Raw genomic sequence first — 14,576 nt, 5'->3', positions numbered from 1 at the left:
TTTTAAATACATTCTGTGACTACGTGATGGGATGGGATAGTAGGATGGTCTCGATGGTCTCTGACTAATAATCACACATCGACACAAAAAAAAGTCTCCACTAAGCACCACCTTAAAATATGCTTTCTGTTTCTGTTTCAATATATTAGTGTATCTACACGTGCTTCCGAGTACACAAAGCAATATAGCTCTCTTGTGATTGTGTGGGTGGCTCTGAAAAGAGCCTTTGGGTTTTCTCTGGGAAAGTTTCCCGGCTGCTATTGTTCGGGTGTTCACTTAGTCTTCGCCTTGTGGCTGTCGGTCTTCTTGGGCAGCAGCACGGCCTGGATGTTGGGCAGCACGCCGCCCTGCGCGATCGTCACCTTGCCCAGCAGCTTGTTGAGCTCCTCGTCGTTGCGGATGGCCAGCTGCAGGTGGCGGGGGATGATGCGCGTCTTCTTGTTGTCGCGGGCCGCGTTGCCCGCCAGCTCCAGGATCTCGGCCGTCAGGTACTCCAGCACGGCAGCCAGGTACACCGGGGCGCCGGCGCCCACCCGCTCCGCGTAGTTGCCCTTGCGCAGCAGCCGGTGCACACGGCCCACGGGGAACTGCAGCCCGGCCCGCGACGAGCGCGACTTGGCCTTGGCCCGCGCCTTCCCGCCCTGCTTCCCGCGGCCGGACATCTCACCAACTCAGCACTAGAGAAAAAACAATAAACGTACGAAAAGTGGAGGCAGAGCTGCAAACTGCCCTTATATTCCCTCCCAGCAAAAGCAGCGAATTGCTATAGGCTGAAAAAGTGACATTGCGGTAACAGCCAATAGAAAGGCGGATCGAGTTCTAACCAATGGTGATGAACTACAGAGAGTCACGATTGGCTAAACTACCCTCAGCCAATAGTAACTACGTGTAGGAGAAGCCGTGATTTGCATACGGTTCCTATAAATGAGCGGCGCTCAGAACGGCTCGCAAGTTGCGGCAGTGCTTTTAGTCAGCGTAGCTGCTGAAGTCCGTTCGTTAAAATGCCTGAGCCGGCCAAGTCAGCTCCCGCGCCTAAGAAGGGCTCCAAGAAAGCCGTCACTAAGACCCAGAAGAAGGGCGACAAGAAGCGCAAGAAGAGCCGCAAGGAGAGCTACTCCATCTACGTGTACAAGGTGCTGAAGCAGGTGCACCCCGACACCGGCATCTCGTCCAAGGCCATGGGCATCATGAACTCCTTCGTCAACGACATCTTCGAGCGCATCGCCGGCGAGGCCTCGCGCCTGGCGCACTACAACAAGCGCTCCACCATCACGTCGCGGGAGATCCAGACGGCCGTGCGGCTGCTGCTGCCCGGCGAGCTGGCCAAGCACGCCGTGTCCGAGGGCACCAAGGCTGTCACCAAGTACACCAGCTCCAAGTAAGCTGTCTCTGCGCCCACTGTCAGACCTGCTCGACCCAAAGGCTCTTTTAAGAGCCACCCATATTTTCATTAAAAGAGCTGGGGTTGTGGCGATTTCATTTTTATATCTGTCCTAGGTACTTAGTGGGGTGGGGAGGTGGGGGACCCAAAAATGTAAAAATATTGTTAGTTGTACTCACCCCAAAAATTACGTGGGGTTTAGTGGCAAACAATGTGTTCTATACCTGCCAAAGAACGCTCACAATGCACTAAAAATAGTCTGGAAGCTTGCTTCACGTTCCTGTCTGGTTTGCAGGAAGATTTATCCATAAAAAATGCAAATATTCTGCAAATGTTCAAAACAGCGTGTTGTGGGGAGGCTGTACTTGCTCTAACTGCCTATGAGCCAGCAGTTAAATGGGGATACATGGAAAGCATAGACGGTTCCAAACCTGCCCGTATCCATTTCCCCCCCCCACCCTTTTCAGCAAAAAACTCCAATCTGCACCCAACCCCTCCCCTCCCGTTCACATCTCCCATTAGCCTTCTCGGAGGCGAGGAAGGGATGGGTGCGAACTGGAGCCCTTCACATCGTTCTCGCCTCCACGCGTGCAGTCCCAGAGCACTTTTTACCCCCTCCAGCATCGTGCTCAATTCTCGCCAGCTTCTCTCTTCGCCACCTTGTTCTCACGGTACCCCTCCTAGTCCAAGGCCGAGCGGCCGCGGGATGCGGCGGGAGGGAGCAGCGGCTGCTGGCCAGTGTCTGACCGGAGTAAGGACTGTGCAGCGCTCCCCAGCAGGCGGGACCGGCCAGGCCCGGGGCGGCTGCCGAGAGGGCGGGGATTTGGTCGCGGCTGCGAGCCCGACCTCCCTCCGCCCAGGAGCTTTCCTCCGGAGAGACTCGGGCGCTTTAAGACCGGCGCGGGGGAGCCGGCAGGAAATGGAGAAATGGCGGCTGCTATCCTGCGCCTACAGCATTCCTGCCGCGACCCTGAACAGGACGCGGTCGCTGAGCGTGAAGGAAACAGTGAGAACCCGGGAGGAGAAGGAGGCGGCCGTGTGACTGCGGCTGCTTTGCCACCAGTGTCGATGCCGGCAGCGGGGCAACTTTGAGAGGGACTGGGTTGGGATGAGGCAGTGGCCGGGGGACGACCGGCGGCGCCCTGCTGCACCAGGCAGCTTCAGCGCTTCCGGACGGCACACGCTCTTCTTATTAAACAGGCAGGGAGACAACGCTAAAGCGTTCTGGGGAGCTGGGAAACGGCAAGCCGCGGCGGGCGGGAGGGAAACGCGCGGGCCAGTTCGCCGGTTCTGGGGACAGAGAGGAGGGAGGGAGGAGGCGGGGCAAGCGCGGGCTGCCCCTGAGCGAGGCGCGGGCTTTTCGAATAGTCGCGGGGCCCAATGGCAGCGAGTCTCTTGCGGACGGCCAATCAGCAGAGCGATTTGGCTATAAATGCCGCCGCCGCGGAGCTGCCTCCGCAGCTCCTTGTGCCCTGAGCGAGAGAGCAGGTCGGTGGTTGTGTAGCTCTGAGCCATGGCCCGCACAAAGCAGACGGCGCGTAAGTCGACGGGCGGGAAGGCGCCCCGCAAGCAGTTGGCCACCAAGGCGGCCCGCAAGAGCGCGCCGGCCACGGGCGGCGTGAAGAAGCCGCACCGCTACCGGCCCGGCACGGTGGCGCTGCGCGAGATCCGGCGCTACCAGAAGTCCACGGAGCTGCTGATCCGCAAGCTGCCCTTCCAGCGCCTGGTGCGCGAGATCGCGCAGGACTTCAAGACCGACCTGCGCTTCCAGAGCTCGGCCGTGATGGCGCTGCAGGAGGCGAGCGAGGCCTACCTGGTGGGGCTCTTCGAGGACACCAACCTCTGTGCCATCCACGCCAAGCGCGTCACCATCATGCCCAAGGACATCCAGCTGGCCCGTCGCATCCGCGGCGAGCGCGCCTGAACCTTGTGCCCTGTCACTACCAAACCCAAAGGCTCTTTTAAGAGCCACTACCTGTACAATAAAAAGAGCTGTTAAAGCTTTTATATTATTACATATTTTTTCCACTTAAAAGAAACAGGACGGCGTGTTAAGGGGTATGTTGCACATACCAGAAAGTTTGGGCCTTAAGTGCTATATTATAGTCCAGAAAAACAAAATGGAAGTAGTGTCATCTTGCAATAGTGCTACAGCTCCTTTCACTGTACATGGAGTGGCTCTTAAAAGAGCCTTTGGGTCTGTATTAGATGCCTTGGGGTCTTTTGCTCAGGCGCGCTCGCCGCGGATGCGACGGGCCAGCTGGATGTCCTTGGGCATGATGGTGACGCGCTTGGCGTGGATGGCACAGAGGTTGGTGTCCTCGAAGAGCCCCACCAGGTAGGCCTCGCTCGCCTCCTGCAGCGCCATCACGGCCGAGCTCTGGAAGCGCAGGTCGGTCTTGAAGTCCTGCGCGATCTCGCGCACCAGGCGCTGGAAGGGCAGCTTGCGGATCAGCAGCTCCGTGGACTTCTGGTAGCGCCGGATCTCGCGCAGCGCCACCGTGCCGGGCCGGTAGCGGTGCGGCTTCTTCACGCCGCCCGTGGCCGGCGCGCTCTTGCGGGCCGCCTTGGTGGCCAACTGCTTGCGGGGCGCCTTCCCGCCCGTCGACTTACGCGCCGTCTGCTTTGTGCGGGCCATGGCTCAGAGCTACACAACCACCGACCGGCTCTCTCGCTCAGGGCACAAGGAGCTGCGGAGGCAGCCCCGCGGCGGCGGCATTTATAGCCAAATCGCTCTGCTGATTGGCCGTCCGCAAGAGACTCGCTGCCATTGGGCCCCGCGACTATTCGAAAAGCCCGCGCCTCGCTCAGGGGCAGCCCGCGCTTGCCCCGCCTCCTCCCTCCCTCTCAACTGTCCCCAGAACCGGCGAACTGGCCCGCGCGTTTCCCTCCCGCCCGCCGCGGCTTGCCGTTTCCCAGCTCCCCAGAACGCTTTAGCGTTGTCTCCCTGCCTGTTTAATAAGAAGAGCGTGTGCCGTCCGGAAGAGCTGAAGCTGCCTGGTGCAGCAGGGCGCCGCCGGTCGTCCCCGGCCACTGCCTCATCCCAACCCAGTCCCTCTCAAAGTTGCCCCGCTGCCGGCATCGACACTGGTGGCAAAGCAGCCGCAGTCACACGGCCGCCTCCTTCTCCTCCCGGGTTCTCACTGTTTCCTTCACGCTCAGCGACCGCGTCCTGTTCAGGGTCGCGGCAGGAATGCTGTAGGCGCAGGTTGGCAGCCGCCATTTCTCCATTTCCTGCCGGCTCCCCCGCGCCGGTCTTAAAGCGCCCGAGTCTCTCCGGAGGAAAGCTCCTGGGCGGAGGGAGGTCGGGCTCGCAGCCGCGACCAAATCCCCGCCCTCTCGGCAGCCGCCCCGGGCCTGGCCGGTCCCGCCTGCTGGGGAGCGCTGCACAGTCCTTACTCCGGTCAGACACTGGCCAGCAGCCGCTGCTCCCTCCCGCCGCATCCCGCGGCCGCTCGGCCTTGGACTAGGAGGGGTACCGTGAGAACAAGGTGGCGAAGAGAGAAGCTGGCGAGAATTGAGCACGATGCTGGAGGGGGTAAAAAGTGCTCTGGGCCACAGCTGGGGCTGCGCGCGTGGAGGCGAGAACGATGTGAAGGGCTCCAGTTCGCACCCATCCCTCCCTCGCCTCCGAGGTTAATAGATGTGTGCTGGGGGAGGTCAAGCCTGGAGCTTTTTTGTTTAAAAAAAAAAAAAAAAAAAAAAAGCACACGGGCATCTGTTTGGAACCGTTTTTGCATTCCATGTATCCCCATCTACCTGCTGCTTCACAATGGTGCAGGTACAGCCCCCCAAACATCGTTTTGAACATTTGCAGATTATCGATAAACTTCCTGCAAACCAGATAGGGCTTAAGTGGGCTTCCAAGCTACTTTCGCGAATTTTGAACATTTTTCACTCTCCAGGAGTGGGCATTAAACATCTCATTTCACCACAAAAAACATGTACTAGCTAGATTGATTGTAACTTTTTACTGTTCTTGGCTACCTCTCCTACAAAGTATCTTCCCTCGAGAGAGCAAAGGAACTTTAGCTCTTTTATTGAAAAAGTGGGTGGCTCTTAAAAGAGCCTTTGGGTTGAGCAGGTCTGGCACAGAGTGCAGAAACAGCTTACTTGGAGCTGGTGTACTTGGTGACAGCCTTGGTGCCCTCGGACACGGCGTGCTTGGCCAGCTCGCCGGGCAGCAGCAGCCGCACGGCCGTCTGGATCTCCCGCGACGTGATGGTGGAGCGCTTGTTGTAGTGCGCCAGGCGCGAGGCCTCGCCGGCGATGCGCTCGAAGATGTCGTTGACGAACGAGTTCATGATGCCCATAGCTTTAGACGAGATGCCGGTGTCGGGGTGCACCTGCTTCAGCACCTTATACACGTAGATGGAGTAGCTCTCCTTACGGCTCTTACGCCGTTTCTTGTCGCCCTTTTTCTGGGTCTTGGTGACGGCTTTCTTGGAGCCCTTCTTGGGCGCTGGGGCGGACTTGGCCGGCTCAGGCATCGTAGCACACGCAAGACTCACACACCAGAAACAAAACACTCAGTACCAGCGCCCCGCTCGCGGCAGCGCTTTTATAGCAGCGCGGTGCCGGCAGCGGCTCCAGAGCGCCGCATCGCCATTGGCTGCGAGCGCAGCCTGAGGGCGGCACCGCACGCCGAGCTTCGCTATTGGGTGTCTCTCGATCCGCGTTCCCATTGGCCGCACAAACAACGCGGCTCCGGCAGCCAATCGGAGACGGCGCCGCCGCTCCACCCGATCCGAATATAAACGGCGCGTCCCGGAGCAGTTTCGCGCTGTTGCGGAGTTGTTTCTGTTGCTACTTGTGAGAATCGCTGAGATGTCCGGCCGCGGGAAGCAGGGCGGGAAGGCGCGGGCCAAGGCCAAGTCGCGCTCGTCGCGGGCCGGGCTGCAGTTCCCCGTGGGCCGTGTGCACCGGCTGCTGCGCAAGGGCAACTACGCGGAGCGGGTGGGCGCCGGCGCCCCGGTGTACCTGGCTGCCGTGCTGGAGTACCTGACGGCCGAGATCCTGGAGCTGGCGGGCAACGCGGCCCGCGACAACAAGAAGACGCGCATCATCCCCCGCCACCTGCAGCTGGCCATCCGCAACGACGAGGAGCTCAACAAGCTGCTGGGCAAGGTGACGATCGCGCAGGGCGGCGTGCTGCCCAACATCCAGGCCGTGCTGCTGCCCAAGAAGACCGACAGCCACAAGGCAAAGACCAAGTGAACACCTAAAGAATACCACCCGGAAAGCTTTTCACCAGAGAAAACCCAAAGGCTCTTTTCAGAGCCACCAACAAATTCTGGAAAAAGAGTTTGATCTCATTAAATGGAAAAGCAGCCTGCGGTATATTTTACAATAGCCATGTGAGGCTGAGTCACACAGCCGCACTATGTGCGGTGATACAGTCCCGCGTACACAACCCTTCCGCGCCCGCCTCGCTTCCTTTTCCCGCTGGGGGGCGTGGAAGAGGACTGTTGACCGGGGCCTCCTGGGAAGCCGTTCGGCCCTTCGGCAGCCCCAGCCAATCCCTGCGCTGTGCGGGCTATCTGAAGCCACCACCCCCCTCCTCCCTTTACCCCGGCTGAGCATGTTTATTAGCAGCTGTGATGTTGTGATCCTTCTCTGCCTGCCCCCCGACTTTTAAATAAGCCATCTTGACGAGCGACTGCTGTTCACATTAGGACCCCGCTGTCTCTCCCCTGAAAGAATTTCCACAGTGTTTCAGCTCTTTTTGAGAAAACGTGGGTGGCTCTTAAAAGAGCCGTTGGGTTTAAATGCGGAGCAAGAGTTTTCTTCCCCAGGGGCTTACTTCTTCTTGGGCGCCGCCTTCTTTGCCTTGGCCGCTTTAGGCTTGGTCGCCTTGGGCTTGGCAGCTTTGGGCTTCACCGCCTTCGCCTTGGCCGGGCTCTTCGCTGTTGCTGCCGCCTTCTTGGGCTTGGCAGCCTTGGTCACCTTCTTGGGGCTCTTGGCCGCTTTCTTGGCCGCGGCAGCCGCCGGCTTCTTGACTTTCTTGGGACTCTTCTTCGCTGTTACTGCCTTCTTGGGCTTCTTGGCAGCACTGGCAGGCTTCTTGGCCGCCGGCTTCTTGGGCTTGGCCGCGGCCGCCCGCTTCTTAGGGACATTTTCTTTCACTTCGCCGGGCTTCTTGCTGAGACGAAAAGAACCAGATGCACCAATCCCTTTGGTCTGCACCAGGGTGCCCTTGCTGACGAGGCTCTTGAGCCCCAGCTTGATGCGGCTGTTGTTTTTCTCCACATCGTATCCGCCGGCGGCCAGCGCCTTCTTGAGGGCGGCGAGAGAAAGTCCTTTGCGCTCCTTGGAGGCGGACACGGCCTTGGTGATCAGCTCGGTGACGCTGGGGCCCGCCGGCTTGCGGGCTTTGGAGCCGCCCGCTGCCTTCTTCGGTTTCTTGGCGGCTGCCTTGGCGGCGGGGGCCGGCGCGGCGGCTGGCGCTGCAGCAGGAACGGTCTCGGCCATAGTAGCGCACAGACTGTACTGAAACGCGGTCGCCCCGGCGCCGGTATTTATAGAGGTGAGGCGCGCCCTGATTGGTGCGGCCCGCGCGCCCCGCCCCCCGCCGCCGCGCGCCCCGCGCTCACGACTGTGTTTCTTTAGGGAGAATAAAATGGTTTTTTTCTACTTTATCTGTCACAAAGCTGCCCCTTTTCCAGATCTGGGAACTCGTGGAAGTGCTTATTTTCGCCTTCCGTTGTCTTGTTGTGAAAAGAGTGGAGTTTCCGTGCAGAGGGGACAATAAATCCCGAGTCTGGAAGCAAACGGACCTTGAGAGACAGAAAGTTTTGTTTTTATTTGTAAATTAAGAATGCTCATTTAAAGTTAACGTGAGACAGGAGGGTCAGTGTTAATTTTCAGAGGGTCTTTTTCACATTAGAGAAGAAATGGAACAGTTAGAATCCCATTCTTTTAAATTAAACTGTTTCAAAGAGAATGAGGTAGCACAGACTCCCACAAGCAGTGCCATCTCTCCTCTTACCGAGGTTTATACCTCACGTCGCTTTAAAACATTCAATAAGGGATGTTTTTTTACCCTGTACTTCCAAAGGTAAGGTTTCTGGAGGCCACGGTGAAATAATAGACAGCATATACTTTATTTACCTCAGAATAGGCTACTTTCTCTGCAATTCTTTGCTGTTGTTAACAGCAAAAGGCTCTCTAATATTCGAGGAGTAAACTGGGATATGAAGGCCAAAGCTTCACATAAGTCTTTGGCATGCAGAAACAGAGCATACTGTAAATAAAGCACACAATGCTATTTCTGTAAAATCTTTTGTTATGATAGAGTAACGTGTATAAAAGGTGGCAGAGATCAAGTCTGCAAGAGATGTGAAAACACCATTTTATTTATATGCTAATGCCAAGCTACAAAGAAAAGCACTGTTTATGTTCGCTGCTCTTTTCACAGAACCATAGAATCTTAAGGGTTGGAAGGGACCTCGAAAGACCATCTAGTCCAACAACTCTGCCAGGGCAGGACCTGCACTCACAGCAGCTTCTTTGCATAAAACCTTTGGCTGTAGCACAAAGTAATGCAGAGCTGTTTATTCACAATGTGGTGTTTACTCTATGAGTACACACACCTCCTTCTCATCTGAAACACATTTTTTGTGTCTACGGCAGGAGTTCCTAATTAATTTACCTTGATGTTCACCAGCCAGTTTTATACTGTCATATTGACACATTTGTAGCTGATGTATAGAGACTGCACTTGCACTGTTTATCCATGTTGCCGACCAGATGATCAGCTTCACTATTTAAATTAAATACAGCGTCTATGAGCAGAAAGTTATCACCTTGCTTCTGTCTTTCATTCCACTACAGGGAAGGCAAATGAACTTCCTGAACATTTTAACATTTTGAGTGACCCTTAATCTTCAATTAGTTCACAAAATCTCATTCATTAAAATGTCATAATTTTCCACTCTAGATTTTCTTTCTAACTCTTCCTTATCATCGAGGTCTCCTACCTTAGGAATTATCCCTGAGACAGGAAAGGCAACTAAGATGTCAAATTCAGCAAACCTGGATCTGGGCTTTCAAAGCCATGTTGGAAGTGGGATGGCTTATGAAGCAATGTTTACTGGAAATTTTAAAAAGGTGGGAGAACCTGAGTGTAATAAATTTACTTTATGTAATAATAGGACACAAAACGAACTGAATGGTGAAAATTTTAACGTCTCCTAAAGTTTTCTGAAATCAGGTGGATAACTGTATGTCTGCTTCTTCCCATCTAGGTCTAGTAAAAACCCTAATGTTCTTTAGAAACTAAACTTGTTACAGTGACTGTAAGATGAATATTTTTATACTCACCAACTCTTCTCACATTAACAATGACAATACTGGAGTTGGGCCTTTCTACCTCATGATAAAACAAGTTCCCTCATTCTCTACAACTCTTATTTGGGAAGAGTAATAATGCAACACAATAGCACATTCTTCTCCTATCTGTAGTTGGATATTCTCAAGCCTGTTTTCCTTACCCACACACAATTAGATGGAACATAGCTGTATGTCTAAATCCTGTGTATCAGTGATAACTATGGTACCAAACATCTTCACAGGAAAAGCCTCTCAGTATGTGCCAGAGCAACACTGCAGCACATTGTTACAGTCCTTGTCTTCGTCCACTTTTGAGGCTGTCAGTCTCCATCAAATGTTTATTGGCCATTTTGGAAGGTGAAGCTATTTTTTATAATTATGTGGAGTGCTTCTACTGATTTGATTTTCCACTTGTCATTATTACATTACTCCCTTCCTTTGTGGTTAAAAAGATAATATATCCTCATGTCCATGTCACAAACAAGCAGTCAAGCTATGTGTATTAGTATGAGGATGTAGAAATAGAAAAATCAAGGCACACAATGAGAGCTGAATACAGTGTCACCTCATCCAGTATTGGATACACAAGGACAGTGGTTCACCCTCCTCCTGCAAACACTGCTATTTCTTATGTGACTAGCAGCATGAAAAGCCTGAGGTTATGTACCAGAGGTCATTAATCTATTCATGGTCAAGCTTAATTAGGATACGTGGAAGTAGCACACATTTCTCTGCAATGCAGACACACAAAAAAAGCAGCAGTTAGGGTGGATACATGCTGGGAGAGATTTTCCCTCCCTCTCGTGCATTTGCCATCACAATTACAGCAAGTTTCACTGCCTCACCTTCAAAGAGGTGACCATCAAGAACAATTGGTATTCCATGCTGTTGATATCTATATGCTGTTTCAGTAGACAGGGATACCTGGCAGAGTAACAAAAGTCTGCCAGCAAATACTACAGAAGGGTTTTTTTTTGCTGACGCTACCAACGTGAGCCAGCTCAGACTGCAAGACTAGATCTGAAAGCCTATTTAGAGGGCTTCCCAGCTAGCATGAAAATTATAGATTATTCTAACCAGTAACATACGTCTACTAAATTGAAAAACTATTTAGTTATCCAAACCAGAATTAAAGCCTGAAAGACAACAACAAATTTTTGAAAGGTGAGGGTAATTTTCCATTTATTGCATGACACTTTTGTGATACTTAACCTGGCACCAGGTGACAAAGCATAGCGGCCACTGTAGGTGACATTACAAGCCCTATGAAGAGCATCTTACAGAGGTTCAGTATTCATCTACTTGTACAGATTCTTTCTGAATTGTTTGGTCCTTTTTCTCCCCTTTCTTAAACTTTTCCACATGAGTGTCTAATCATATAACATTTATTAATTCCACATTGCCATGCCTTTCCAAAACATTTTGGAGATTGGAGAACTGAGAGTCACTCATCCACTTTTCTTAGAAATGCAGTTACTTGGATCCTTTGCTTTTTGTCTGGTTCAGGTTTTCCCTCTCCTACTGAAGCCCAGCTATACACATTAATTCTCACCATTTCCTGTCAGCAGAAAAATGGTTCAAGGGTGATTCATCTCACTTCATAGGGGAAAAAACAAAACCTGTTCAAAATGCAATGAGTTTGTCTGGTAATTTTAACTTTCAATTTCTCACAAGCCTCAGCACCATTTTGCATGCAGACAGGCCAGGCCACAACATCAGTTGGCAAGTGGGGTCAGGATCAGGCCCAGTGAAGGGCTCCATGGTCACACACAGCCCTGGGCATCTGGCGGTTCCCTGGTGCTGTGGGGCCATGGCTGGCCAGGACAGAGTTGTGGGAAGATGGAGACTAGCCCTGCTACAGCATTGCTGGGACAGGGTCTGATGGCCCTGGAAAGCTGAAATAGGGTCAGGAGACCTGGGCAGGGTTGAGGCAGCCCCAGGAGATGCTGGGCAAGGACAGACAGAGCTGGTGATGCCCTGACAGGACCTCTCCTTGGTGTAGCAGGGAAAACAAAACGCTTTCAAAGCTACTGCTTCAGCATCCCTCTACAAACAGATTGTAAAGAGCTGTTTTGGTTTGACTACAGTCTGAGTAGACAGAGAAGTAGATTTCAGTTATAACAAAACTCAACTGCCAGTTGCATTTATCATTGTCATTGGATGTAAACATAAACTTTAGGTTCAAGGTGGCTGAGAAGCTGCACCTCAGATTAGTAATTCCCATCTCTTTCATCAACAAACACATCAAATGTGACAATGACTTGGTTGACCTTGTATAGATCTCACAGCAGTAAGCTGCGTCTGAAGAACCCTTCCACCTCCATTTTACCAACCCTCACAGGGAAACATCTCAAGAGGTTTTGGACTAACAACAGCCAGAGCCAGTTGTCAAACTGTCCTAGATAACAGTATTTGCATCATCTCCAGCAGAGTCACAAAACCCAAGAGGGGCCAGAAGAAAGGGCTATTTGTTCCACCTTCTAGCTGCTTTCTGGAGAAAATGCTGACCCATCATTTTGGTCTGGATAGAAGTCTCCCTACTAACTGCTGGTAGGAACTCCCATCCTTTCCCATCCCACTATCCGTGACACTTATGTCACAGAGGTGCCTCAGCTAGTTTTGTTTTCTCTAAGACAGCTGGTCTAAAACTTCTGTCTGGCATTGCAGCCCTTGGAACTCACCTGCTCCACTTTGATTCCCACCCTGGCCACAAAGGCGCTTTTGCTTGCTATCAGTAGCTGAGTGTATTAGCTAATCTCTGATTAATCTAGACACTTAAGAGCTGCCTTTTGACCCGTTTCACCTATGGTTTGGGCAAAGACCTACTTGCAGAAGAGCACTGACTGCATTTGGGCACCTCTGCAGCTTCCATGGAAAGGTTCTGTATTACCAGCTTTCTTCCTTCTTTACGAACCAATAGCTTTGACTCTTCTCACTTCTCTTCTTCCACCATCAGTGACTCACAATGTCCAAATACAATCTGCAACCCCCTCCACTTCTGCAGAGAAGTCAGGGAAATGAGCTGTCACCTCACAAAAACAAGCTCTGAGTGGCTCAGCACAGATGGACAAATGTCCTTGGGAGAGAAGAGATTGGCCCTTCTCCCTATTTTGCTGGAAAGTAGAGCTTGAAGATGACATTCCCTGCACTTTTCCTGGAGGACGCTGGGTTGCAGAGTCTGCAAAGGAAAGTAGCTGTTTGACACAAATGTCCAGCAGCTGAAATGCTAGGTGCAAAAATAGCTGCTGGCATCATTGCACCTGTGAAAACAGGGGAGCTGCGTGGATGCTGGGCAAACAGACATCTTCAGAGAAGAGATGGAGGAGGAGGAGGAATACTTCTCGCGAGTTATTTTGCCACCTTCTTTTTGAGCATATGTAAGGTGTGTTATGTAAAGTGCTTAGTTTTGGGACCCTGAATACATTCATGTCTCTTGTTCCTTTTCCACTAGACACCTCTGGTAGTTTTGAACTGATGATAAGCTTCTAAGAGGTTGGGGTTTTTTTTAAATTATTTACATGAAGCAATATTCTCTCCTTATTACTGGCATGTACTCAAATGACAAACACTAAGACAGCTGTCCCATTGCTTTGGTATTCAGAAAAAAAGAAAAAGAAATGTTATCCCAGGGGGGTTTACAAGGGAAAGGTTTCTGTTGGTCTACTGATGCCTTTTCCAAGAAACATAAAGAAAAGAATGCTGTGGCCTTGAAGGCTGAATTCGTATTCCTCACACCAAGCTGTCTAGAATCAGAAATGTGATACACACTTAAAAATGGGAAAGCCTCACCCTCCAGTTTTGAGGGGGCTCAGAACAAGGGAATTTAAAATTATAGTCTGGTCAGTATTACAAAAGCTGTGCTAGATCAGGGGGTAGCTGACCTCAGAGACCAAACACTCATCTGAAACTGAGGCGACTGGCATTCACCATTTGGTTCTGCCCACAAGGCAATGAGCAAACCACCAGCTCCCTACTTCTGTCTCTCTGTACATCAGGTGATAACAGGCACATGCCAAGTTTGTTGAGATTGCCAGAGAAAAGCAAGAAAGTGTGAGTCGCTTGAAGCTTCATGTTGGCAATTAGAAGTCCTGGATCCAAACTGATGTGATTTTTGACTATACATAAGGAAATGCATAATTCACCATATGCTTCCTGAAATATAAAAGATGGTGAGAAGTAGGTGGCCTGATTACCAATGACTGCTTAGAGTCTGCTGTACTAAGGAGGAAAAGACTTCTACTGAGGAGGAGGAGAAAGAGACTGACTTTTGCTAGGCTACTTCATCACCATCCACTGTGGGAAAACCTGCCTCTGAATAGCTAAAGAAGAAAAAGTATTTCAAGTCCAATGCTTGGTCTGTACTAAAGCTGAAAGAAGGACAATATTCTTTTTGAGACACCTCTCTAAAGAAGCACAAAGTAGAACAACATACTTACTGTCTGAGACCAGATCCAGCTCCCTGACTTCACTGTGTTCAAACAAGGGCTGACAATAAGAGCTTGTACCCACTCTCTCTGCCCAGTTCTAATTCTCCAAGCCTGCAGAACTGCTTCAAGCATGAAACATTTTTATAGGGCTATACTAGTTAAGTACAAAATGTGGTCACCTGCTTTGTACAGTCACTCAGTCTCTGATGTGCTGCAAATACAAAATAACACACAGCCTATAGGAGAACCCTAGAATACTCCAAGAGATGTTAGTCTTGTGGATTTGGATTAAAGTCTTATCTAGGTATAGAGGATGCAATTTGTCCTTAAAGGTAGAGTCTATCACCAGTCTCCAAAGTAGGTTTGTCAAATTCAGCATCTGGATTCAAGATGGACATAAAGTATCCCAACAGCTAGATGCTATCCCAAATACTAGC

The 14,576-nt window shown here is 51.6% G+C and overlaps 7 protein-coding genes across 8 annotated transcripts; 3 read left to right on the top strand and 4 right to left on the bottom strand.

Annotated features, from left to right (window-relative positions):
* Positions 1 to 139: 139 nt before the first annotated feature.
* Positions 140 to 1,019, bottom strand: LOC133627668 (histone H2A-like). Of its 2 annotated transcripts, none has more exons than XM_062014286.1 (2): positions 914 to 1,019; positions 140 to 677 (listed from the first exon to the last, which is right to left on the bottom strand). In XM_062014286.1, exon 2 carries the CDS (start codon positions 660 to 662, stop codon positions 273 to 275), a length of 390 nt encoding a protein of 129 aa, XP_061870270.1. In that variant the 5' UTR covers positions 663 to 677; positions 914 to 1,019; the 3' UTR covers positions 140 to 272. The 2 variants fall into 2 exon arrangements, with proteins under 2 accessions (XP_061870270.1, XP_061870264.1); XM_062014280.1 differs by lacking the exon at positions 914 to 1,019 and adding an exon at positions 825 to 840.
* LOC133627693 (histone H2B 1/2/3/4/6) lies at positions 942 to 1,468 on the top strand. The gene has a single exon (XM_062014424.1). It carries the CDS (start codon positions 1,002 to 1,004, stop codon positions 1,380 to 1,382), a length of 381 nt encoding a protein of 126 aa, XP_061870408.1. The 5' UTR covers positions 942 to 1,001; the 3' UTR covers positions 1,383 to 1,468.
* Positions 1,469 to 2,894: 1,426 nt separating this feature from the next.
* On the top strand, positions 2,895 to 3,508 carry LOC133627657 (histone H3). Its single transcript, XM_062014241.1, has one exon. The coding sequence runs from the start codon at positions 2,895 to 2,897 to the stop codon at positions 3,303 to 3,305; it is 411 nt and encodes a 136-aa protein (XP_061870225.1). The 3' UTR covers positions 3,306 to 3,508.
* Positions 3,509 to 3,608: 100 nt separating this feature from the next.
* Positions 3,609 to 4,019, bottom strand: LOC104549754 (histone H3). Its single transcript, XM_010208940.2, has one exon. The coding sequence runs from the start codon at positions 4,017 to 4,019 to the stop codon at positions 3,609 to 3,611; it is 411 nt and encodes a 136-aa protein (XP_010207242.2).
* Positions 4,020 to 5,409: 1,390 nt separating this feature from the next.
* On the bottom strand, positions 5,410 to 5,889 carry LOC133627686 (histone H2B 5). The gene has a single exon (XM_062014374.1). The coding sequence runs from the start codon at positions 5,869 to 5,871 to the stop codon at positions 5,491 to 5,493; it is 381 nt and encodes a 126-aa protein (XP_061870358.1). The 5' UTR covers positions 5,872 to 5,889; the 3' UTR covers positions 5,410 to 5,490.
* LOC104549890 (histone H2A) lies at positions 5,805 to 6,810 on the top strand. Its single transcript, XM_010208931.2, has one exon. It carries the CDS (start codon positions 6,209 to 6,211, stop codon positions 6,596 to 6,598), a length of 390 nt encoding a protein of 129 aa, XP_010207233.2. The 5' UTR covers positions 5,805 to 6,208; the 3' UTR covers positions 6,599 to 6,810.
* A 179-nt stretch (positions 6,811 to 6,989) lies between these two features.
* Positions 6,990 to 7,852, bottom strand: LOC133627631 (histone H1.10-like). The gene is made up of 2 exons (XM_062014102.1): positions 7,185 to 7,852; positions 6,990 to 7,074 (listed from the first exon to the last, which is right to left on the bottom strand). The coding sequence occupies exons 1-2, from the start codon at positions 7,850 to 7,852 to the stop codon at positions 7,053 to 7,055; spliced, it is 690 nt and encodes a 229-aa protein (XP_061870086.1). The 3' UTR covers positions 6,990 to 7,052.
* Positions 7,853 to 14,576: the final 6,724 nt, after the last annotated feature.

This window comes from Colius striatus, chromosome 1 (genome assembly GCF_028858725.1).
Source record: "Colius striatus isolate bColStr4 chromosome 1, bColStr4.1.hap1, whole genome shotgun sequence".
In the NCBI taxonomy this organism is placed as follows: domain Eukaryota; kingdom Metazoa; phylum Chordata; class Aves; order Coliiformes; family Coliidae; genus Colius; species Colius striatus.
This window is presented reverse-complemented; position numbering and strand designations above follow the sequence as displayed.